The sequence below is a fragment of the Lathamus discolor genome, chromosome 1 (assembly GCF_037157495.1).
Source record: "Lathamus discolor isolate bLatDis1 chromosome 1, bLatDis1.hap1, whole genome shotgun sequence".
Classification (NCBI taxonomy): domain Eukaryota; kingdom Metazoa; phylum Chordata; class Aves; order Psittaciformes; family Psittacidae; genus Lathamus; species Lathamus discolor.
In genome coordinates, this window is record NC_088884.1 from 141,201,674 (window position 1) to 141,226,805 (window position 25,132).

General features: G+C 36.4%; 1 protein-coding gene across 7 annotated transcripts in view; it reads right to left on the reverse strand.

Annotated features, from left to right (window-relative positions):
• Positions 1 to 57: 57 nt before the first annotated feature.
• The window catches only part of KLHL5 (kelch like family member 5), a 57,645-nt gene continuing 32,570 nt past the window's right edge, over positions 58 to 25,132 (reverse strand). For all 7 annotated transcript variants that reach the window (XM_065698945.1, XM_065698920.1, XM_065698911.1 and 4 more), the window contains 9 exons: positions 20,752 to 20,888; positions 20,118 to 20,314; positions 12,369 to 12,581; positions 8,264 to 8,450; positions 7,206 to 7,430; positions 6,734 to 6,896; positions 4,349 to 4,561; positions 3,592 to 3,763; positions 58 to 1,514 (listed from right to left, as the gene is read on the reverse strand). In XM_065698945.1, the coding sequence (XP_065555017.1) occupies positions 1,458 to 1,514; positions 3,592 to 3,763; positions 4,349 to 4,561; positions 6,734 to 6,896; positions 7,206 to 7,430; positions 8,264 to 8,450; positions 12,369 to 12,581; positions 20,118 to 20,314; positions 20,752 to 20,888 (1,564 nt within the window). In that variant the 3' untranslated portion in view covers positions 58 to 1,457. The remainder of the gene's footprint in view (positions 1,515 to 3,591; positions 3,764 to 4,348; positions 4,562 to 6,733; positions 6,897 to 7,205; positions 7,431 to 8,263; positions 8,451 to 12,368; positions 12,582 to 20,117; positions 20,315 to 20,751; positions 20,889 to 25,132) is intronic.

The following is a 25,132-nucleotide window of genomic DNA, read 5'->3' on the forward strand; positions in this document are numbered from 1 at the left end:
GCGGCCGTTCAGTTGAGCTGTATTCAGCGGCAAACAGTGCAGGTTTCATCACAAAGGTTCACGGCTTCGTCATTTCTTTTAAAACAATAAATAGTTCACGGAGAGCATTAACACATTTAAAATTACAATGTACAAAGTTTTGGGTATCGGACACTTCAAACTTCTGAAAAACATTCAACGAGCTCACGTCTTCCCCTTGTCACACACATTAACCTACTGCTTCGGAAACGTAAGGAACAAGGCACAGAAAAGCAAATACAAAAAGACTTTCTGAGAACATTCAGACTGTTCAAAGCAACTCTGTGTAACAGCATGGGGCTCAACAAAGACAAACTATAAAATACCTGAACAATTAAAAATAGATAACTGTTAAATAAGGTAACTGATCTGACACAATCCCGCGAGGCACATACAGCTCTCCTGTAAGATGTGGTACATGCTTCAATGGTGGCAGGTAAGCACCTTGCAGGATTGGGCCCTTTACATTTTAAACTAACCTTAGTGGAAAGATAGACAATTGTTTCATCTTACAAAATTATACTTCTAAAATTAGTGCAAAGCCTCATAGAAAAATGTAATTAGTCTGGATGTAATGGAATGCTTCAAAAATCCCAAAGTGCAAATATTAAATTGGTTAACTTCTAATCACACTTCAGAATTCTTCTGATAACTCATGGTTATAGATTTTTCCTTAAAAATAGCAAAGTAAATATAAGAATCAATGTAAAGAAAAAGGTATGATGTTCTGCATCTCATGTAAAAACTCTGACAAATCAAAAATGTTCACTGCATGGCAAAAATCTGGCAGAAAGTATTAAATAGCAGATTTCTGTTAGCATAATAAAACAATATTTAAAATAAGGCTTTCGTTAAATAAAAAGTTTGCTAAAACTAGGAATGATTATAAAAGTGCAAAAGATTCACCAAATAGATAACTTCATCTCCAAGGCAGGCATTACGCCTGTATTTATAATGGTTTGCATTGGTTTGTAAGCCTGCATTGTAATTGCTCACATACAGCCAAACATAGCCAAAATATACATGGTCCAATCCTGTAACTTGTTCCACCCAGAGACAGACTCAATTATATCAGTGGAAGTGTATCGATTTCTAGCATCATTCCTCTGTATATTTGGGGGATCCAGGCCCTGGATCTGTAACATTTGATTATTATACTGAGTTCACTAATGAGTTTACTCATTTCTCAGCACTTCCTAAACAGAAGTCTTCTGCTGGCAACTGTCTGATTGCAGCTGATTTTCTTACAAATAGAATCCTTGTAACATATAGGTAACAAAAGCGATTTTTTTTAGAAAGTGCTTAATATTGGTCCGTAAGAACAACATGTACATGTTAGTTTGAGACCATTTTGCTGTGGTAGAGATCCTGCACCTTGTGTTTGTTTATTGGTGCACTGGTGGTTTGCTTGAGGAGAATGTCACCTTTATAGAGAAAATTTACAGTTTTACGGTCACAACACATGCTCCAGCTCTTCCTAAGCACAACGGTGCAACCTGTAAGCAAAAAAAACCCCACAAATAATCCATGAGATAAATGTAGTAAGCTTTTTTTTTTACTACACCTGACAGTATTTCATTAACACTTAAAATAACATTTGTATAGCTGCAGCAAAGTGACAGTATCACCCACACTCTGTTAATGTAACTTAAAAGAATCATAGCAAATTGGTCCAAAACTTGGATAGAAACCCACAGAAAAGGTGAAGATACTTCATGTGATATAGTGCAGCACTTTAAAAGCAATAGCAAATCCCCAAAATATTAAACAATTCTTTTTGATAATTTCGGTTACTTGCTATTACAGGAAAAAGAATCCTTTGTTATGGTACAAACTGGACACCTGAGTTACAGTCTGACAACTAAGCAATGGCTGGCAAAACTGCATTTTTCCCTCAATCAGAAAACACCAAACATGACAGGGGCAACCTCGCCTTTGTACATGAATATTTGATAAAATCCAGTTATGAGTTCTTGAAATCAAAATAATTTTTCTCAGTCTCTCTTCTTTTGTAAACAGAAGTTACTTCAAATAAGACCTTTTCCTGCTGCGATTCTGTTGGACTTGGAAAGTCCAGCAAGTCACCTTAGCTTCTCCTTTAAAAATCTGTAGTACTGTGTGTGTGTGTATGTGTGTGTGTTTGCGTAATAGCACAAAGTGCTAGATACTATCCTGAAGACAAAAAAGGGTGTTTATGCCAACTCCTCTATTTCTTTTTTTTTCCCCTCCCAGGAACAACAGATTTATGCTGAGCAGTCTGTGGCTCTGACAAACTTCAGCTGAGAAAATTTCACTCTTTTGAGTTGTGTGTGGATGAAGTGGTGGCAGACTGCTGACATAATAAGAGAGAAGGTACACAGGCACTTCCAAATCCCTCTAGGAAGGGTTCAAAACTGTCTTATACACCGGGATCACAGGATTCAGTGAGAGAGCGAGGGTCAAGGCTAAGGCTATAAAGGTACATACAAGTGGTCACCACCCAGACATCATGTGAGATTCATTTAGATGCAATGGTGAGAAGCACTGTTTCTCTCATCTGGTACACTTTTCTCCCTTTAGCAGGACAAAGAATGCCATGGGTTATCTTCAGTACTGCCACTGAAGGTCCCAAGCTCTGATTAGCCTCCAAGATGAGTTATGTTTTAAGATCTTGCTGCAGTATGAAGTGGGGGGAAACAAGACAACTTTGTTTTCTGTGTTACAAAGATGATGATAGAAAACAGTTCAGCTTGTTTTTTGAATTTGCAGTTTGGGGCTATTACTGCAATAGCACATTCAGGATAGACTTCAGCTGCCTATACACTGGTGTCTAATGCTATTCTAGATGAGCCTGGACATTCAGCCTGGCATGCAACTGAACTGCAGAAGGGCCTTGGTCTCCCATAGATTCTGTGCCCTATCTGACAGCTGCTTTGGATGTAGATGCTTTAAGATCTCTCAAATGGCAGTAGATGACAAAGAACAGCCTGCCCAGGATGTCCATGTGTGTGCTCTTCCCACAGAGCTGCATGAATGATAAAAAAAGTAACCAAGGCTTGAATTGACTGTAATGGTTTCTGATCATGAATTGAAGATTTTTTTTTTTTTTTTTGAGCTGGGTGAAGAGAAATGGGAAAAGGCTTCCTGAAGGTTGCACACATTGTATATGGCATTCATGTCTGGAAGGGATTATTTATGAAAAGATGACCAAAAGCTTGAAGAAATTGATACACTTGCTGAGAGACACATTAGAGCTAAAACTAATCTATGCTTATAATTTATTTTCAGAATAGGAACTCATGCAAACAGAACTGTTTAAGACAGTTTGGGGAACATGTCAATACATTTTATTAACAGTAGCTGAGACTGTCAAGAAAATAGCTATACTCTTGCCAAATAAAGAAGGACAGTTTATTAGAAGCTGGCAACTGCCTGTTCAAGATAAACTTTGGGATGGTAGACAAAATAAAAAGAGACTTAAACCAGACTACTTAAGAAAAAGCTTCTTAGGAGTGTTTGAATTCTCCCTGTAAAAAGAGGCATGCTTGAAATAACAAGATAAACAGTAGTGTACAGTCTGATCAGAAACTATACCTGTGTCCATTCATTCGTCTGGGGATCATAAGACTCCACTGTATTAAGGTATGTTTGACCATCATATCCTCCAACAGCATACAACTTGTCACCAAGGAGACATACTCCCACTGCATCTCTGCTAATGCTCATAGAGGCCACAGCAGTCCATGTATCTGTTTTCGGATCATACCTAAAAGATAGTTTGTGTTATGCTCTAAAACTGTTGCCAAAATTTAATAGAAAAAGCACACTGGAATTGATGCTCTCAAGGTAGTAGAAAGCAGGTATTAGGACAGCACAGATTTGGGTGTTAATTTCAAAACACTTTTTCCCCAAATACTCCCTTTGATAATGTTTCTTTAATCATCTGGTAACACAGTACTAGCTAGGTATCTACTTTGTGCTGCTTTCCATATAATAATACATATATACACATACAGTTGCTCTTACTATATTTCTTCTTGTATGTCTAAATGTATCACTCCAGAAACAGCTCTGCTGTGATACCGTAGTAGAGCAAGTGCTTGCTCTAAGTGATAACTACTACATGTGAAAGCACAAGCTGTTGAAATTGATTGTGGTACTAAAGCCAATTACTTTCCATTTGAATCATATTATGGCTATACAGTATGTTTTTATGTGTAAGTTTCCTCTGCTCACGCTAAAAATAACACAGCTATTTTATGTTGTTTCTACTTACAGCTCTTCCCATAAATACTTTATAGATGAGCACTATTAGAATTACTAGCAGAATACACCTTCATCAGGATATTACCTTTCTACGCAGTCTGACAGCCTAGATGTTAAGTTTGATGCTGGGGCGTCATGACCACCTATTGCATACAAGAACCCATTCCAGGTGGTTACACCTACACCGCCTCTTCTTTTTGACATCTGAGCACAGAGGGTCCATTTGTTTGTATGAGGATCAAAACATTCTACTGACTTAAGACAAGAACTCCCATCTCGACCACCAACTGCATAAAGCCTACAAAATAATAATAATAATAATAATAATAATAATAATGTTAATGTTAATGTTCTCTGAACAAAATAAAGGTTCTAGTCATGTATGAAGGACTTTCAAGTTTATTAAAAGAATTAACTTTCAATAGAATGTTCTGTTGCGAAAACTCAGGTAAGATTTTATATTAATTCTTATTGTCATGATCAATGCATAGTAACAATAATTTGCAGAAAATCGGTATCTCTAACACGGCATATATGTTCCATCCTATGTGTATAGTTACATGTTCAAAATTAATTCTGTGACTTGACAGACAAAAGCCCATTTCTAGGAGGGTCAAGGGACAAAAGTCAGTAGTGCACCTGTGCATGGAACCACTCTGCTCTGCCTTATCTTAGGCATTCAAGTATTTTTGTAGACCTGGGCTTTAGCTTATGACAGTGCTAACTGAAGTCCCTCACACCCACTAGGTGGCCTGGTTTGCTCAGACCTAACAAAAAGGCTTCTAACACTTGGTATTAACAAAGGATTTTAACTTCTTGGAAAGACTAGAAGGAAGAGATTTGCTTTAGGAGCACTCATCACTGATGAATCATTAATCAAATAATCAAACTTGATAAAGAGTTCATGCACAGAGTTTATGAGCAATCTGTGCTTAGCAGCAGAAATGCTCAGCACTATTATTTGGAAAGGTAGGACCATGGAAGCCCTTCTAAAACAGAAGCAATGCTTCAAAAGTAAATTCCAGTTTGAGGGATCACCTGAAATATTAATAAAACCTCTTCATTGTGTATGGCACATTATAGTATTGTTAAATAATTAAATAAACATTAGATACTACAGATGATGATAGTGTGATCGGTTTACAACAGTTTTTATGAAGCACTATTCAAGATGCCCTCATCTTGGGAAACACTATTGTTTGTTTTTTAAATATACTTTGATCAAAAACGTCAATACAAACATCCTGTAAATATGGCTGACCTAGCAGTTCTTAGTAATAATTTTAATACCCTTTAAAAACAAACAAAGACATTTCCATGGAAGTTCCCATATTTAATAATACAACTTGTTCATGGTAAGAAATGTACTGAAGGACACAGAAAAATCCTGTTGCAGTTCCAGGAAGTTCACAACTAAAAATCGATCCTTTATACAACATAGCCTTTAAATGAAGTCCCCCAACTTGCCTCTCCCCAAAACACAACAGCGTTTGCTCACTTATGCACTTGTAATAGCTTGATTCAAATGCCACTTGTACTTTGGGATGCTATAGAGCAATTACACTTAGTCTAAAGGAAGACAGTGAAAATCACTAGGAACCATGGCCTACAAACAAAGAATTAACGAGATGGAGTTATATTCAGTCCTGATGACAGAATACTGAGGGAACCTGTGTCTTTAGATACAAAAAGCTGTTGCAAATAGGAAAGAAAACATGCATTTTCCATGTTCACTTCAGATAGTACAAATGATGAAAATAAATTTCAGCAAAAGGTTTTTAAGATTTGACATAAGAACTTCACAGACATATTAACAGTTAAGCAGGTTGCTTGTGGAAGTTGTGGCAACTTTATCACTGGAGGTTAACAACAAAATCGCTCTGGCTATGAGTGCTTTAGATATAATTGATTCAGCTTTGGGCTAGTAGAATTGATTAGGGAACTCTTTGCTGCAACTCTGTGCCTGCAACACAAAATGACCTAGTTGTCTGAGTATGCTCTGTATTAGGAATTAGGCAAATTTTCACTGAAAAACAGCTGTAGAAATTTCAAATAAGACTCCAGACTAGATCAGTTCTGCCAAAGCTTACTGTTCTGAGTTAATGCAATACAGTAGTAGTAGTCCTCCATGATTTTACAGTAATTTTGGGAATTGATTATTCCAGCTATCACAGTAAGAGGAAATCACTGGATTCTCTGTGAAAGAGAACGGTTTGCTCTTTTCTGTATTAAGATGTTAACTACTTATTAGCCCATACAGATGGTGTGTCATAAGCAATACTGAGGGGTACTGTGATGCTGTGGGGAAGTTTGCTTGACCCAATCCAGTATCTTTTCTGTGAATGAAGAAACTTGGTTCTTTAATACTATCAACAGGTATCTATCAAGAGAAATTATTAATAGTCATTTAGGATGGTCCTGTAATTACATTAAAATAATGAGATAGAAAGTAGAAGTTGCCTTCACATACTTTCCATTTAATATTGCTACACCAACAGTGCTCCTTGGAGTTGACATACTAGCTACGAAGTTCCACTGACGAGCCTGTGGATCCCATCTTTCTACTGTATTCAGGTAGCTCCAGCCATCATGTCCTCCTACAGCATACATGGGACCTTCCAATACAGCTACTCCTAAAAAAAAACAAAACCCAGATACAAAACACCTATCACTTCTGGATAAGGGCAAAAAGAGCACATTTTCTTAGTGACAGTCCAGTGTGCACCGCATAATATTTAGAAGCAAACAAAAAGTAGTTTCCTTCTAGTAGCCAAAGCTGGATATAATCTGAAGGAGAAATGATGTTCAATAAGCAGACGGCATTAAAATGATGCTTCTGCTCCCCCCTAAACATAATTTCTGAGTGTTTTTTTACCAACCTTAAGACAGATAATTTTTCAGAAATAGGCATTTAGCCTTTACAAGGAGGCTAGTTTACATACCAAGACCATGACGATGAGTGGACATAGGTGGCATTACACTCCAAGTTTTTGTTCTAGGGTTGTAGCACTCTACAGTATTCAATGTTTTCAGGCCATCTCTGCCACCAACAACATACAATTTATCATCTAAGACAGCAACTCCAAACTGTAGCCTTCGTCCATTCATGTTTGCAACAGGAGTCCACATGTTGGTACGAAGTTCATACTTTTCAATGCTTGTAGCTCCTGAATGACAACATATGCGAGTTATTAAAAAGGTCTGAATTATCAGGATAGCTTTTATTTCAGCAATATGCTGATCCCACAAGACACCATGACATCCTGCAGCATGTACTTAAATCTAGGTATGCAAATAAGTCTTTTCTGACTTCCTCAAGAATTAACTGCACCATTATAAAGGAGGACTTTCTCAGTGCTTTTCAAGACAAAAAGCAGGATTTATAACTGCTTTGCAGAATTGAGCCTATAGAAATAAATAAAATCTGAAGCTGTGTGACATCTAGTAAAACTGCTAATTTTACAACAACTGAAAGAAAACACTTCCTCTGGTAGAAAAAAAAAAAAAAAAGGCAATTTTCTAACCTGCCAGATTCCTTCTATCATTAAATAGTACGAAAGTGTGTATAAAGAAGAAAATCTAAGTAGCTGTGACAGAACCATTTAACAACTGGCAAAAAGCATTTTTTCTTTATTTTTTTTTTAATGCATGTGCATTAAAGGCACCTTTGTGCCTTGTCATTTTCTTCCTTTTCCAAATTACTTCTCACTTGAGTAAATAAAGATTAGCTTCCACTCGATTCAACATTTCACTCATCAAATCAAGTGTTCCCTTCATGATTCCAAATCAGTCATAATTTTAGCTTCCAGAATGTTTACAGGATTGTCAAAGCTGCATAGGTATTTATAACCTAATAAGCAGTGCACATTTAAGACATTTCATGTCCTACACTACAGAATCTTTGAATTTCAGAATAAACATGTTGTAAAAGTATCTATCAAACGTTTATTTTAAAAAGAACCAAAACAGCTCACAAAATACTTATTTTACAAGCAAATACCTTTTGTTGCATCCATTCCTCCAACTGCAAACAACACACCCACTGTAGATTTTCTAGGTTTGGTGCGAGGACTTTGCAACATAGGTCGTCTCTCTGGCAACAGATGGTACTTCATTGCTTCCATAATGAGTTTTTGACATTCAATGTCATCCCTAAAGAGTGCATTATTTTCCATATCTGCCAGAAACTGTTAAAAAGAAAGAAAATTAAACAAGCTGCATCCGTGTAAACAACACACATTCACATTTTAAGCTAAGCCATTAAGTACAAAAAAAGAACATCACCTGATCTTACTGGATGATTTAAGCTTAATGGTCCAAAGAAAGAAAACAAAATGTCCTTGTGTTCCAGTGCCACTATAGGTATGTTCAGAAAATGGAATCAGGCTCCAGGTATGCAAGTCAGTTTAACCTCAGGCTTTTACTCCAGAATCCATTTAACCCTGAGGTCCATAAAAGCTACTTCAGGCACAGGTTAAATATTTTAATTTATATTCTGTTCCTCACTCTGACAGTGGCCCAGATCACAGTATATCAATTAATACAAGCCTTTGTTAAAAATTGTAACGTGGTCAAGGCTGTGAGCAAATCTGACAACTGTTAAATTTTAAATCTGACAAAATTAAATAAAGAGTACTAATAAAAGTTTTTAAGTTTAAAGATTCTAGAGTCTTTTGTACCCCATGTTTGTCAGGCTGCAGGAAGACTATATTAGTAGGCTGAGTGTCCCAACTGTAACTATTAGAAGTCTAGAAACTGGCATTTTTTTGAGCTGTAAGAGATGGCCTGAGTAACAGAAATAAAAAGCAAGTGCCCCGCTGGGACTTGGGGCAGTTGTCAGAACAACGAGGAAAAGGCAGATGCCTCTGAACTGCTATCACAAAATCCAAAGAGTTTGTGACATTTGAAATATGTAATCCACAAACCAGGATACGAAGTCATTGCTGAGCTGCTGAGAGCCAACCGGTAACAGGTACACAAGTTCTGTGAAATTAGCAATCGGGAGTAGTAAAGGGACTCATTATCAAATACTTGTGCATAATATGGTGTGCGTATCCCTGGCTTAAAGCTGCCTGAGAACTCCAAGGTGGCAAATATGACATCCATGACTCCGGAAGAGATATGGCTAAGTACAGACTGCTAAGCCTGAACACCTCTGTAACAGAAACTCTAACAGAAAACATAATTAACATACACAGAGAATAAACAAAACTTTCAAAGCCCTTTACCGGTGACTCTTGAGAAAACCGAGCCTTTTGAGTGCTTCTCTAATTGGTTGATGTTCTGATTCTATTTAAAATACCAAAAAAATGAAGCATTCTCATGTAAATTGGCAGAGGGAACTTGATTTTCATTCTTGACTTTCAGTACTTCCCACTGTTTCTTCTCTTGACACGAAGCACCACTGAGCACTTGTGTCACTTCAGAGGGACACTTTGTGATTATAAAATACTAAACTAAAAGTTGTTTTTTAACTGCCAGCATGCAACGCAATGGAAGTGCACGTGGTTTGAAAAAAATAACAAAACCAAACCCAAATCTCATTGTATTTACTACTTTTTTAAATTGGATGTTGTCATAGTTGCACACATGAAAATTAATGCTTGTACACAACATGACCGATTCAGACCGCCAGTATATTTTTCTGATAGACAAGCAGCATTCAATATTTACAGCAACGTCATGCGTACATATGAGTTTTGCAACAACAAAATGCAACTGACATTTTCTCCAGTTTCAAACTCCTCCAACCTATGAAGAAGTCTTCTCATAGCACAGAGTCTCAATCTCTGAGAGCAACTTCATCTCATTTAAAAAGGAATGCAATCTAAGGTTGTTCTGGTACCCCCAAAAAAACCCTGCAGACGCTTTAAACTAAACCTACTCCATTGCAATTTTCTGCAAATATTCTTCAAAGAACTTGGAACAGACTGACTTAAACAAAAGCATTTTTTTCTGAAGTTTTACTACTTACATAGCCCCTTGTCTTAATGCATTTCTAACTAAGCATGATGTGTTAGCATGAAATTACAGTAATGGCAAGCTTCATGATGAGAAAGGTAGTGCAGATACTTAAATACTAAGAGTTTATGTCTAAAAGGAAGCTGAACTATCTTGTAACTCAGAAACTGCTTAATCATCTTTTTAATTAACTTATCACAGATGGAATAATTACAACCTGACAGCTTAAGAAGCTGCCAAATATTCATCCTTAGCCTTTATAAGAGCAAAATGACACTAACAAATATTTAGGACACCGCTTGCATTAACCAAAGAGGTAACAGAATGCTATGTACAAAGAGATGCATAAACCTGCAACCAATAAAACTGACAATTCATTATGATTTTTTTTTGCTTCCAGTGCTACAGTTTCACAGTATTTCCCAAAAGATTTTATGTTTTGAAGTATCAATCTAATATTCTATGCATCTCTGCTTGCAACATTATTGATTTCACCAAGTTGTTCAATTTCCTAATTTAATTTCTTTCAAATAGCTTTAACCCTTCAACCATAAAATTGGAAACGTTTTCATTATATTATGCTTGCTGTCAGATTGCCTAAGATCATGTGATCACAAAGCAAAACATGATTCTGAAAATTTTAAGACTGTTTTGGGCACTTCAATTTACTCAATGTACTAATTGTTGCCATATTAAAACCACAGCTTTAAAGCCTTAGTTTTTTTAAGTTATAAAAAGGCAACATAAAAATATTTTTAGAAATACAAGCACATATTTGAAGAAGACATGAAGAATTAAAGATAAAATAAATGAGATATGATATTGCTTTTGCGTTTCATTCTGCTGTTTTCCTAATCAGTTACTGAGTGGGCATAATTTGACTTCAGTACACATCTCTGGGATAAATTCTGTACTTTCAGTTTCCAAAGATGTTTCCATTACAGTCAATTGAGTAAAAGGAATTCAGCAATAGTTACTTAGTTATCAATTAATTAAATGCACAACAAAAGAATGATTTCCTCCAGGTCAGCTGGCTTAGATTGTATCACGTTTCTAGAATAAGTGAATTACAAAGCCAAGGTCACAACTGAGAAAAATCCTGCCATTGCATATACAATAATCAGTATTAAAATGTTAATACTAAAATGCTTGCTAGTGAATCTTACTATCCATCAAGAGGATATCACGTTAGAGGTAATAAACAACATGTTGAGTATGTGATTTATCACTATGAATGAATCAAACTCAGTTTTTGTTATGTTAATGAATTTTATTTATTATTCAGATTCCATGAAAAGTCCTGTTTTCTTAATTTAATAGAGAATTCTAACTAAAAACACTGAAAACAGTAAAGCAAAATCCTTGAACTCTGCAGTAGGTGTTAAATTAGTGAAAGTCCAGCAAAGAAGGTTAGCACAACCGAACAAAGGGGAAGAGAGAAGGGGGGGAAATAAATAATTTAAAATATCAAACTTAGTTTACATGCATTCTATCAGGCAACAAATACAATGCTACACATGACACTAATGACAGTAGTCATTCCTAGAGGACTAGGAAAACTGTAATTCACAACTATTTAAACAAACTGAGCTCAAGTCTTTCTCAACATTGCGTATAAATTTCCAAGAAGGAGAAAAAGTATTGACTGGTAAGAACAAAAATACCCAAGGAGGGTTTATCAAGAGTTAAGTGCAGAAAAATCACTCCAAGTAATTTATTCAAATTGTATTTCCTAAATCTCAAGGATACCTTGAGATATCTCAAGGATAGCTTAATTATATGAAGAAAACTTACTGACCCAAGCTGTGCAAGTTCCATACAGAAATGTAAAAAGGATAAACCTTCTAGTGACAAAAATCTCCATGATAACCATTTTTCTAGGCAACAGAAGTGATATTTTCCTAGTAGCTCCACCCCTTCTTGTGTCCTGACTGACCTCGGGTTAGGATCAGAATATCCTATACTTCAGACAGACACAAACTATCATGTCTATACAACACGCTAAATTCTTATATGCAGCTCTAAGGATCCAAAGCATTAAGAATGCTGAAGCGTTTATGATATGTCAGTATCAATATATCGATGCTGTAGACAACATGCCCACTGTAACATGGTATAAACTAGAAAGGAATTGAACAATTTACTTGTGGAGCAAGCAGAGGCAGTCTAATGTAAGCCAGGAGTTTGCTAAGATCTTTCCTTCTCTGTTCCAAATCATGTCGAACCCACGTAAGTAGTGCATTCAGTATGGTTTCTTCATTAGGAATATTCATATCGTCACTTGCTAAAAGCTTTGCAATTTCAGTGGCCGGCAATAATAGAAACTCCTGGTTTCTAATTACTTCCATGAAATTTTCCTGAAAAAGAAAAGCATTTTTAAGACAGGTGACAGCCTACTTTGAAGACATTTTATTGAATTTACTTCCCTTGCTTTCCCTCCCTTCATGCCACCTCTCACTTGTGCCAGTAAATACCACTTGGAAAACTGACCTGGGAGGACGAAAAGAGTAAAGTAAAAATGTACTTATGTTGACCCCATATCATTTCCCCAACTCTATCACTGATTCCCAGACATATGTGCTGAAACAGCTGAGGGGGAAGTGTATGGACAGAAAGGAGCAAGGGTTTGTGGGAGTTATTACTACACTGCAAATTGAAGAAATATTTTCTGAAGTTATTTCCTTTTTATTGAAAAAAAAAAAAGGATGAAAAAGATTCACTTTGTTCCTCTTGATACATAAAACATAGAATACAAGCAAAGAGCACAACATCCTACAGCTACTGGTCACAACTGTTTTCATTACAGCTAGATTAAACTATGGCCTTAAGTTTTCAGAGGAAATAACACAATTTTATAGTTGAATTAAAATAGTGAAATAAAATAATCCATTTTGTAGGTTTTATACAGCTGATCTGATTGAGGAGCAAAACATACAAAGAAACCACAATACTGTACACACCTTGCTTTATTAACAATATTTATTTTTATAAGATTCAATTTTCTAACATTCATACTGTCATTTCCAGCAACAAATCCTTGCTTCAAAATAGGAAGGTGACAATATGTATCATTCCCGACACTGATACCCTATTACTTCATAATAATAGGACTTGCAGAATATTCTATAAAGATTCTCATGAACTTATGCAGAAAGAGCAGAAAAGCATAGAGAAACACAATCAGCACTATGAACTTACAGGGAGAAACCCAATGTAACAAAACAGTGAGAACAGGTCTATCCTCTTTCCCCATACAAGGCAGCAAAGAACAGTAAAGGCAATATATGAATCACAGTATGTTCTTTTACTTTGGTAACTCAAAACCCAGTTAACCTTGTACTCTGAAATGGGAGTAACTTCATGACATTAGAACAGTATTACAATCAATTTAGTAACACACTACTGATTGCTAGCTAGCTCGTCAACAGAATGATGAGTTTGCTTTGCCATTGCATGTACCTCCAAAACACTCAGAGGATAAAGTGCATTTGATCCTTAGACAGGGAAGTCTAACCAGGTCTAATATCAACATCAGCCTCATTTAGTATCTTGCTAAACAACTTAAAAAGAAAGAATCGCACACTAATGAAGAGAGATCTGGATTAGAAGCACATACATGTTGGAAAAAATTAGGAATTTTAGGTAAAAAACCAAGGAGAAACTTGGGAGCAGGTGGACCTGGGCTGCAAAACAGGTACAAATTTAGCATACAAAATGGAAACAAAACCAGGTAATACAGTCTGGTATTGCCCATGCAAAAGGCATCATGATGACAAAGTGAAAAAAGTAACAGTTCTTCCCTTTCATTGCTTAATCATTTCAAAGCTGTACCTCAGTACCCAAAAGCATTAATCAAAAAATGCTGAGCAAAGAGGAAAAAACTAGTAAAGAGTAAACCAGTCTGCCTTACACAAAAGCCACACATACATAACACGGCTACAAGATTTCTCAGGGGAAAGATGAAAGTCAGTCTAATCCATAAGTAACTCTGAAGTTGAAATTAGGAAAAGAAAGTGTTATCTGTGCACAGACTCTGTTCCTGGATAGAATTTGGAAAGGGAAATTTTACATTTAGTATCTGAAAAGCTTTCCTATTAGAGAGATCCAATGGGCTACACAAAAGTAGTGATTCCAAGTGAAAACTGCAGTAGATTAGAAGGGAGGGATAATTGTCTTTTCCTCTTTAATTCATTTAACACTGTATCACAACATGAAAGTAGAAAAAATGAACAAATACAGGAACTGAAAGCAGTAAAAGGACTGTACCAGTATCCAGTAGCACTACACGTGCCTTGTTTTTTATTTTAATGCTTGGGAGTAAAATTGAAGCTGAAAAAGTGATCAAAATTATTTCCAGAGTTTAAACACGCAGCTAGCAGAAATTCAGATACCACCGAGTTCACTTTTTCCACTGCTGTTTTTTGCTGATTCTCTGCCCTAGAGAACATGCAGCCGGAGCTCTGTTTTTAGTTTTGCTGAATAAACAGGCAGCGAGTCCTGACAAAAGAGAAAAGCCAACACTTACTACCTTAAACTTTCCATGTTGTCTATTTGCATCTCAGGAAGAGGAAGGGGAAAGCACCTGCATGGAAAGTTTCCTTTGTCTCTGAAGGCAATGACAAGCCGATCTTGAGTAAGTCAGGGATCCTCTTTGGAAAGCTTTTTTCCAACTGGATTGCACCACTTCAATAGCTGCTATGTATAAAAAGTCTGATTTTCCTTCTTGTTGCTTGCAGACAATTGCTTTCTGATGGGAACAAGTTCAACTTCCTCTTGCTCCCATTCTATTTTTAAAGCAGACTCTCCTTTTGAGCATAGTATCAAAGCATTCCACTGGGAATACAGCCACTCTTTGGCCTATGTCTGGGGTTTTTTATAATCAGAATCTGACAATTCCTCTTCCTCTACAGACAGAAATTCTGAAGACAGAAAGGAGGAGCCAGTGTATCTCCTATCATTCTGAACCTCCTCATTAGCCTTTTCTTTCCTTCTTCTTATGGGAACTCTCTGTGGAAGAACAGGATATTTCAGAGAACAAATGGTCTGCAGTTTCAGTCCCTCACTTTCTGGTCCTGAAAGAAAAAAATGTTTCCCACCCCCAAAATTAGCTCCTCAAAGAGCTTGGAAACTTTATCAAATGAGTAGCCAGAGGCTTATGTGTTAGCTAAAACAGCGACACACAGTCCCTATGTTCAATGCTGTGTGTTGCTCATTCACATCGTAACCTTTAAGTTCCCCTTCATCAACTGCAAAGCGAGTAATAGTGATATTCTTAACCACAGGTCTACCCTTGGACTTGATACAGAGAAAAATATTATGAACACTAGACAAGGCATTACGATGCTTATTTCTAAGTGGCACCTAATCCCCATAGTGGGATTCGATGAGGTGGGAGCCCTCTACACTTTGTAAGAAGGTTAGAACCCTGGAGAGCATGAAGGTTACAACACCTGTAGGCTAAGGATAGTATACTGAAGTGGCCCAATAGGCAGCTGTAATCAAAGGATTGTTTGAACCTGGGCAGCTAAAAAGCAAGAGGTGCTTGACTCACAGGATCTGAATGAGAACAAACAGTGAATGTGATTTTGTCTACCGGCTGTTTCAGTCAGCTGGTCAACAGGTATGAACTCATAAGAACTGAGTTCTCTGACCTCCTGGTAAACTATTAATAGACCAGTGTCAGATAGCAGCTACTTTACTTTTAGTCACTTTTGACTGCTGTGTTCAGTGATACCCCAACCTAACGCTTTTGCTGCGCCCAAGGTTTGTTTAGAGTACACTTACTGCAGCTTGACTCCTTTCTGCATCCATCCTTCCTGGATTCCAAAACAGGCTGGGCAGCATGCAGAAACCTATTCAGTCTTGCCAAGACAGTACTGATCTACTATGCTAGACAGAACTTAGGGAACTTGAAAAACAGAAATATCTTGTGTCTTCACAGGTGAAAAGAAGGCCACTGACTTTTCCAAGTCAAGACTATTACTGAGAAGGATAGTTCGGACTGTATTTCAAATACAGGAATAAAAAAAATCTTGTTTTAGGCACTGACACAACCCTTGGTTCTGGTCCTTTGTGTACAACAAAATACTGAAACTTCTCTCCTTTCCATGTTCCCCCCCCCCACCCAAAAGAACAAATAGTCCTGGCTGTTGCAAGAAAAAACAACAAACTGTCCCCTTTGATTCCTCCTCCCAAATCATAAATTCTATATTGCTATGTTTGTTACACAACTCCTGGTTTTACAGGAGAAAGCAAGTCTAAAAGGTTTAGACTTTAAAGACTGTAAAGGTTGGAGTTGATGACCTTAAAGGTCTTTTCCAACCTAATTGATTCGATGATTCTATCGTTTGTTCTGCAAAATTCCTAGCTTCTGTGCTTGAGGCCTCAATTGGTTACTCTGTCCTCGAAGTTTTTCTTACAAACAGCCATTGTGCTCAGTTGTGCTCAGAAATCATGCGAACTCCAAAATTAGCTTTATCTGAATCTCGTAACATCATTTGTACTCACGTGCTTCTGAAGAATTCTGATGAAAATCAAAATAGCTTTCACTCTGATTTAAGCATGGAAAGCTGAGTAACAAAGATCACAAAGCTATCGACACTGGAATTGACTCAGGCACTATCACATACAATGTTTAGAATGTCTGCTTTTTCTTTTTCAGTTATTAAAGAGTTAAAATCTGGCTACTGAAGAAACTACTTCAGAACACCTCACTACTTGCTATAGGTATTTCATGTTCTGGAAACAACACAAGCTAGCTTTTAGTCATCTGAAAGTGTTAGCTTCCCTTTAGTTGACCTTTCTCTGGAAGAGGAGCTACTGGTTTTCATTCAAGGTACACTACCAACTGTTCCAAACAAGCAAGATGACAAAAGGGGTGTTTCTTTTCACTTTGTGAAGACAGCAAAAAAACCCCTACAGAAGGCATGTTGAGCAAAAAGGCTTTACAAATTAAAGATAACAGATACACTACTGGCCAGCCTAATGAAATTCCTAAATTTATCATTGTATGGCCCCAGTACAATACATAGACTACAGCAAAACAGGTTAACCTTTACCCAGATACATGTCATGTCTGTCAACTGTATTTTAAAACCCTGATGCATAAAAATCAGAATTGCCCTTTATACAGCATTAAATCTACTACTTCTCACTTCAGCTGATCTCATGTTTCACTTAATGCATCCTGAGGATTTTTCAAGTTTTAGTTTGCAATGTCAAAAATTGACCTATTTTGATGATAACCTTAAAAATTATTCTCCTCTGAATAAACAACTTATCAACAGCTGTCAACAGAGTAAGCAGTAATGCAACACTTACATCCTTTTAGCATAACAAAGAACTGTATCTTTAATATGAAGTACAGCATTCAAATACCTATTATTTTTTTTTATCACACTGAATTATGCAATTAAAATGGTGCCATAAGATCATGATAATGCTTTCCAATGACACTAATTAACATTATTCAGACTGAGCAGGTCTATTAACAGAGGTAGGCCTCCTGGGATAACTCTGATTGTCCTTCAGTTGAACCAAATCCTCTTTTCAGCTGTATTTCTAGTCTTCATGCAAAGAATGTTTTTAAAGAAGCAGATATGATGATGATCAAATTCTAGCATGGGTCAAACCCCTTTAAAACTGGTAAGTTATTTTAATTGCAGAAAAACAGTTATACAGCAATCTGATTTTTTTTCAGCCCAACAGAAAGAACAACTCATAGAAAATAACATATATGAATTAAAATCTAAGTGGTTCATATTATTCATTACCTTCTATTTCAAGTTCTTTCAAGAACCAAAATTACATGGAAAAGACAGAAATATACACTGTAGTCAGTATAATCCCCCATTGTTCTATGCTGCAGCATAAAAATAATTCATTGTTTCAGCAACCAGAATTTCCAGGTACTACAGGTGTGCTTATGTCTTACACTCTAATACTTTGTAATGGAAAGCACATCAAGTGGCTGGCACTTACTACTGTTGAACTTTATTTTCCCCCAACAGCTTCTAAACAAATGAAATTACTTGGGGATTTATTTTAATTGAAGATTCAATTAGACTATACATTTCTATGCAGTTTCCATAGCAACATTCATTTCAAACTAAAGAAGCTGCTTCTCTATTACTCATTATTACTAAAATTCAATTTCGTCTCTCTGTTGGAACTAAAGAACATTAAGAGAGGCTTTGGGAAGAATCCATCTACCACAACTAATTAGTTTTGGAAATGGCTTTTTAAAATCCACCTAATTTAAATTTCAACCAAGTTGAAGCCTGAAAAGCAACAACTTTGCCACTGAAGTGAACAACAGCCAAAAGGCATACAACTGTTTTCCTGTGGTCTGAGCAAAAGAAAAGATAGGTGCTGTAAAAGAACAGCTTTTAGAAAGTTCACAGCCCCTTTCTGCCACAAGTCCTGAACTGCCAATCAAAATATTAAGACTATAATCCCTAACATTTGCCTTCAAAGATGTATTAGTCTGACATGTACTACCATTCTGATCTTGGTAGTCCACTTATAAGAGACATGACAATAGCACAAACCAAAATATATGCTTATCATTAAAAAGAACAAATGGATCAGACTCTTTTTGCATATGTTTTGTATCTCTGTCTTGCTCAACATTACTTCTAATATCCTTCCAAGGCATAAACCACATTTATCTTGACTGTTTCATCTGACTGTCTACCCAACTGCAGTCTCCTTATTTTTGTTCGAGCAATAATGCAGATCAAGAATAAAAACATAAGTTACAATCCGCACACTATTTATTGACCTGTTTCGGTGAATTTTAGTGTATACAAGATTTTAAATACAGAGATCCACTCACAGAGGAAGAACACTGCATTATGTATATAGTAAGAAGAAAAAAAGAGCTATTTTAAACCATTGTACAGACTAAACTAAGTTATTTTAAGCCCAGAAGAAAAAATTCAGGGAGTTTTTAAACCAGCAAAAACTAAGGTGCAAGAGGAAAAGCCACAGATTTCTAAAACCAATTACCACACAGTTTTGGATCTAAGCCAATATCTTAATGGTAATGCAATGCCACAAAACAAGCAAATTAAGTACTATCTTCATTCCCACATCCCTTATGTGATACCTACATGTCTTCATTCAGGTCCCAAGGGCTTACATAGGAAAAATTTCATCAAGAAGAGAGAAAAATGCCTTGTAAAACTGAAGAGAACAAACGAACTGACTTGCCTCAGAAATAATTCTCCTGCCTTATTCTACTGATAACATTATTGAAATGTGTTCGTGAAAAGGAAAGAACATTTTGCATGAAAATAAAAGGATGACTATTAAAATGAAGAAATCTAAGTTGTCAGGTCAGTCTTTCTATCAGTTAATTCTGAAAAGATCATTGGCAAATTTGCATTTAGTCACATATTGCCTAGCCTAAGATTAAATCATTTGATACCATCCTGACATCCCACTACTAATAAATTAAGGATAACGCAGAATCTATACGGATGAATGTAACTTAGAACCTGATTACTCCATCTTACTACAAAACTAGAATTCTACGGTTTTAGTAATGTGTAATTTTGCACTAAATGATGGTAGCTTGCCCATTGTTAAGTGTGTAGATTTTAACTGACAGAAATAAGAACAAGCTTTTGAATTATTTTATTAAATGCATATCATGTGATCCCATTGCTGTTACGGGGAACCACTAATGCTTGCCTATCTCCTCCCAACTCTAAACTAGCAACTTCATAGTTTTTTTGTCATTTCTCATCATGGGAACATATGTGCATTATTTCTTCGAAGATGATCAAGAACTAGGGAAATGGGGGAAAAAACATTTGTATTTTATTCAGGCAAACGTTCTGTATTTTCATTACTAAATAAAGTGGATGATGCTTAAAATAACAACATACCATAGTGTAATTGTGAGCCACCTTGTGCAAGTCAGTGCAACCCTGTGCATCAGCAAAAGATCGGATTCCAAGGCAATTGGATGGGTGAAGCTGCTTCATTAGAAATTTACAACATGCTTCTACAACCTGAGAGAGCTGAAGAAGGCAAGCTGTAGATAACAGGCACTCAATGTTATCTTCTTTTAATTCAAGGCGACCTAGTAATATTATGAAGGAGATCACATTAGCTTCCTCTTTTTTGTTGTATTCTCTAAAACTCAGAGGCAATGGAATTATTTACAGATTATATGATAGAATATAAAGCTTAGCAAACATCACCCTTAGCAACAGATAACCAGCTTTCAAAATTAGTACATTTGATGATGAAAGCAAAGGGAATCCCAGTAAGATTCCTTTTTTGTCAATCAGGATATACTTAAGATACTCACATAATTTTTAAACTAACTACAGTATTAGCAGAGAAACTATATCCTACCAGGCTGCCTCAGGTAACAGCAATGATGATTTCTTTACTTTTAATGCATTAAATAATATGAAGAATAATTTCTAAAGAGTGTGTGAAATCTAGTAACGGAGTATAATGCTCAGAGAAGGATAATTCATTAGATGAAATTCCCATTTCCATTCTAATTACCTGTATATGCATATTGAACCAGAGCCCACAATGCATTTGGCTCCACACCTTCCATCTTGATTTCTTCCTGTCTTGCTTCCCTTACATCATTGGTGAACATTGCCGCAAAATAGTCCGAAACAGAGGAGAGAACCAATCTGAGTACATCACGCAGGAGAAAAAGGAGACAAAGAGAAAAACAAATAAACAACTTAGTCAACCTGATGTTTCTTAATTTATGATTCATTACTTTGCCCTTTGAAGAAACACTGCAGTGAGAAAAACATTTTAAAATTGACAAACTGCTCCATGCTCTAGGTCCCCTCTAGGAATAATGAAGTACATTCTACACTTGCTGCTGAAGTAAACGAATTACCCTTTCAGAGCTCAAAGACTTTCAATAGCCAACACAGAAACAACCCACAAAACACACATGAATTGGAAACTGAATATAAATACACATTTTGGAAATAAAACAAAAAAAAAAGAAGTTTAATTCCATTTATATTACATCAGTTACTTTTTTAAACATGAAAGAATGACTAGTCCTTCTCAAAGTGCTTTAAACTGCTTTACACATATATTCATTTGCTAATACTATAACAGAACTAGGCACAGTAAACATGGAGAAGGTACAGAATAATCTCTTTTGTAAGTATGCATTTAGCCTTTTGCTAATAATTCTGAGTATTTCAAGATACTGAGTAAGTAAACACATTGGTGCACAACAGACATTTCTTTGGATATCTGAAAGTAAAACACTGAGTACATATAATAATGCCACTCCTCAAAATGGGCAAGAATCTTGATGCCTTGGACTAAGGTGAAAGAGAAAGAAAAATCAATGTAGGACAGGAATATTCAACCCACAGTTCCATTATATGAAACCTACCATAACTATTCACGAGGTCTGCTGGTCTCTTCCCCAGCAGAGCTCCCGAAGAGCTCTTGTGGTTTGGATCAACTTTTGTGCTGCAGGAGTTTGCTGTTCCCTTGCTCACAGGGGATTCTCAAATATAAATGTACTTGCGTACGTACTAAGCTATGCAAACAGCAAGTCCAAGAATCAAGCCTACTGCAAATACCCTACAGAGTCCATCTGCATACATTCACTGAATCTAATACTTCACAAAATGTCAGTTTATTCTGTACTGAATCATTACATTGGCTTGTTAAGATGACAGAGGTCAGGAACCACAAAACAAATTAATTGAAAAGGTGAGCACCAGTGCTTAGGAGTAAGTTTAACTGCATATTAGTGGGGAGGATTTGCTTGTACACAAAGTAATGAGTTACAAAAACCTGTCTTTTAGTTAATTAACTGCAAAGTAATAAATCATGAACTTGCTGATTTTCTGACCATTGACCATTTGGTCAGGCCTACTAGTAGGGTAATCCTTTTTTTCTAGTTGCCAAGGCAACAGAGTTGGTTTAAGAGCATATGGGGAAGAGATTAATTTTACTTTAACATCTTACATGATTGAAGTTTTGTAATGAGAAATAAGTTCTGTTCTTTTAAAGACCATACTGTTCTTGAAATATGAGATTTATTTTGTAGCTGGCTTACTCAGAAATATTAGAACACTCTGACAATGTAGCACCCAGGCATCACTTGTAGGCATTTTAACCTTAGGTTTAATGACACCTGCAGTTGCATGAAAATGCTACCTCCCAGAGATCTGTACAACTTTAGTTAAATTAGAAAGTGCATTCATGTCATTATCAAGGGACAGTTTCTGCAACTGTTTTTGATGTTTGAGTAAGATAACAAGGTCAGATTTGTATGTACAAAATAGGGCAAGTGTGTAGATGGGCAGATCCAAAAACCCCAAATATCGACGTAGGTCCAGTTCAGAATTTGTTTTTAAAAAACCAAACCAAACAACTTCAAGTCACTATTGCCAGAGGTCAAGATTTTAACTTCTGTGCAGAAGAGAGCTTGAGAAAGAAAGGTCTCTGTGACAGGAAACAGAACCTAAAACCTGATCTTAACTACAGCTGGGGTTTTTGGTGGTGGTGTTATTTTTTCCTTCCCCCAGCAGTGCACCTGGTTCAGGTAGCTGCACCATTATTTAGGAAAAGGCTGGACTGTACATATCTTAGCAACAACTGTTCAAGAAATGACAATAACCTGAGGCTCCAAACATCTCTTACCAACTGTCTGGTATCAGCAAATGTCTCCCTGTAATTTACAGTCTCAAAGTCTTCCAAAAGAAGTGACTGGAAGTTTAAAATGCAAACCATTTTCTATTTTTGCAAGCTTATGTTTGGGTTCATGAGAAGGAAAACATGCTACACAGTGTTAACTGCTTTCCAGGGTGATTTCTGTACACCAAAACAGGGTGTGCAGCCCAGGAGCAGACTGACACAAGTAATATGCCAAAGCATAAATTATAATGAAAACAATTTTGTAATGATTTCAGCCAAGAAGCATGTTCACAATGAAAAGCCTTGAAACAGGTACCCACACTTCTCTCTTAACTAACTTCGAAGAAAGTTCTTCTGAAGAAAGAAAGCGGATTGAAAGATACAGTGACAACATATCAAGGTGACACAATTAGCGTAAAAGAAAACAAAGGCAGACTTTCAGCCAACTGGCCTTTTCTTGTCCTGTTTTCCCACTAGTCAATAAAAATCCATTACTACTTTACTGCTGTGGTTTAAGCCTAGCTGGTAACTCAATGTCCTAAACCCAGGACATTTACTCACGATATTTGACGCCCACTTGTTCATTAATCTTTCAATCTCATAGCTAGTAACTGATTTTTCTTTCAAGCTTTCTTTTTGATTGTCTGAAATTAAAGTGTATTCCTACATACAGATTATACAGCATGAAGCAGCCAATACCTTCATATAACTGAAGAATCCACAGAAGACTTTCTGCATCTATACTTGAGCTTTTTGCTAAAAAAAAAAAAAGATCTAAAAGAGCTAAGTGAGAAATATGATTTTTCAAAAGAAAATCTGTGCAATGACTGTAAAAACTACACTTACATTTACATCTCCTTGTTAAATAGAGCCATCGTGGCTCTGTTAATATTTAACATAAAGATAACCTCTGTGTTATTTATTCATCACTAAAATTAATATATTCCTCCATATTAAGAGTTCACTGGGAACTCCTGATGCTACAAAAGTGTGCTTTTTCTCAGTTTAGAAACTGAAGGGGTTTGTATTCTGAGTTTGTGGTCTTTTTTTTTCCCACCTAAGAGTGATATTTCTTCCATAACTGGCCCAAACTAAAATGCCTTTGAAATCCATATACACTGACCTTAGAGAAGCCTCTTAGCAGTAAAAACCAAACCAGACCAAAACAAAAAGAAAACATGCACTCAAAAAGGCAAGAAAAAGCCTTAACGCACTTAGCATTGTATGACTGTGGATGTTGAACGTAATTATCCTGACTCTCCTTCTTGCCTAATGACCAGCTACTGCCAAGTACTCAATTCTGCGTAGATAAGATTACAGGAATTTGGCTACTGGATTATATGCAGAAGGTTGGCTGGTCTTTTTCAATGCACAGGAAAAATGAGAGAAAAAAAGAACACATGGATACCAGATTTTTTCACCTGGGAGACCATAAGATGCCTGAACAATTAGTTTCTCTGGAAAAACACTCAACAGCGATGGGCTAAACACTGACAAAATCTGGGTGTTTCAGTATGTGCCCCTGTTCTAACATGAGGTTCTATTGCTGCTGCTGTCTTTAATTTCTGTGGTTTGTACTGATCCAAACTCAGAGAGACTTACCATAACAGCTTAACTTATTTTGAAGAGTTTTCTACTGAAAGACAGTAAAATATATATAAGCAGGGGGGCACACCTGAATTATACTGTACTTCTTGTTGGAACTGCCACAAGCTGCATCATCTAGACAGCTTTCTAGGTCTTCAAAGCAATTATTACGTAACATGCTGATAGCTGTCAAACCTGGCAATTTACAGATTCAGTATCTCCCAACCTGATTCACCTGACAGAATGAAGTGAAGCTTCTTAACATCTTAAAGATAAATGGGACACTTCCTAGGCAATGTCTTGTTTGTGGCTGTATAACACCTGAAAATAGGGAACTCATTAATAGCATTCACTGAAGATGTAAGGTGATGCTGAATAGTTTATGCATCCTATTATGAAGCACCCCATACACTGGTGGCTTCACCTAGTTTCTATTCTTGATAACAAAGCATGTTAGTAATAAAAACAGTATATGCAAGTGGTACTATCCCACACGACTAATGTTTATCTATTTATTTAAATTAAATTTGTTTAAGAGCAAGCAATATCTAAAAATACACACAGTATGGTTATGTTAAAATGATTTCCAATTACAGCTCTTCAAGAGAAATCAAATGTTTCAAAATTCATTTGCTGCTTCTATTTGCTGCTGATTATAATAAACCCT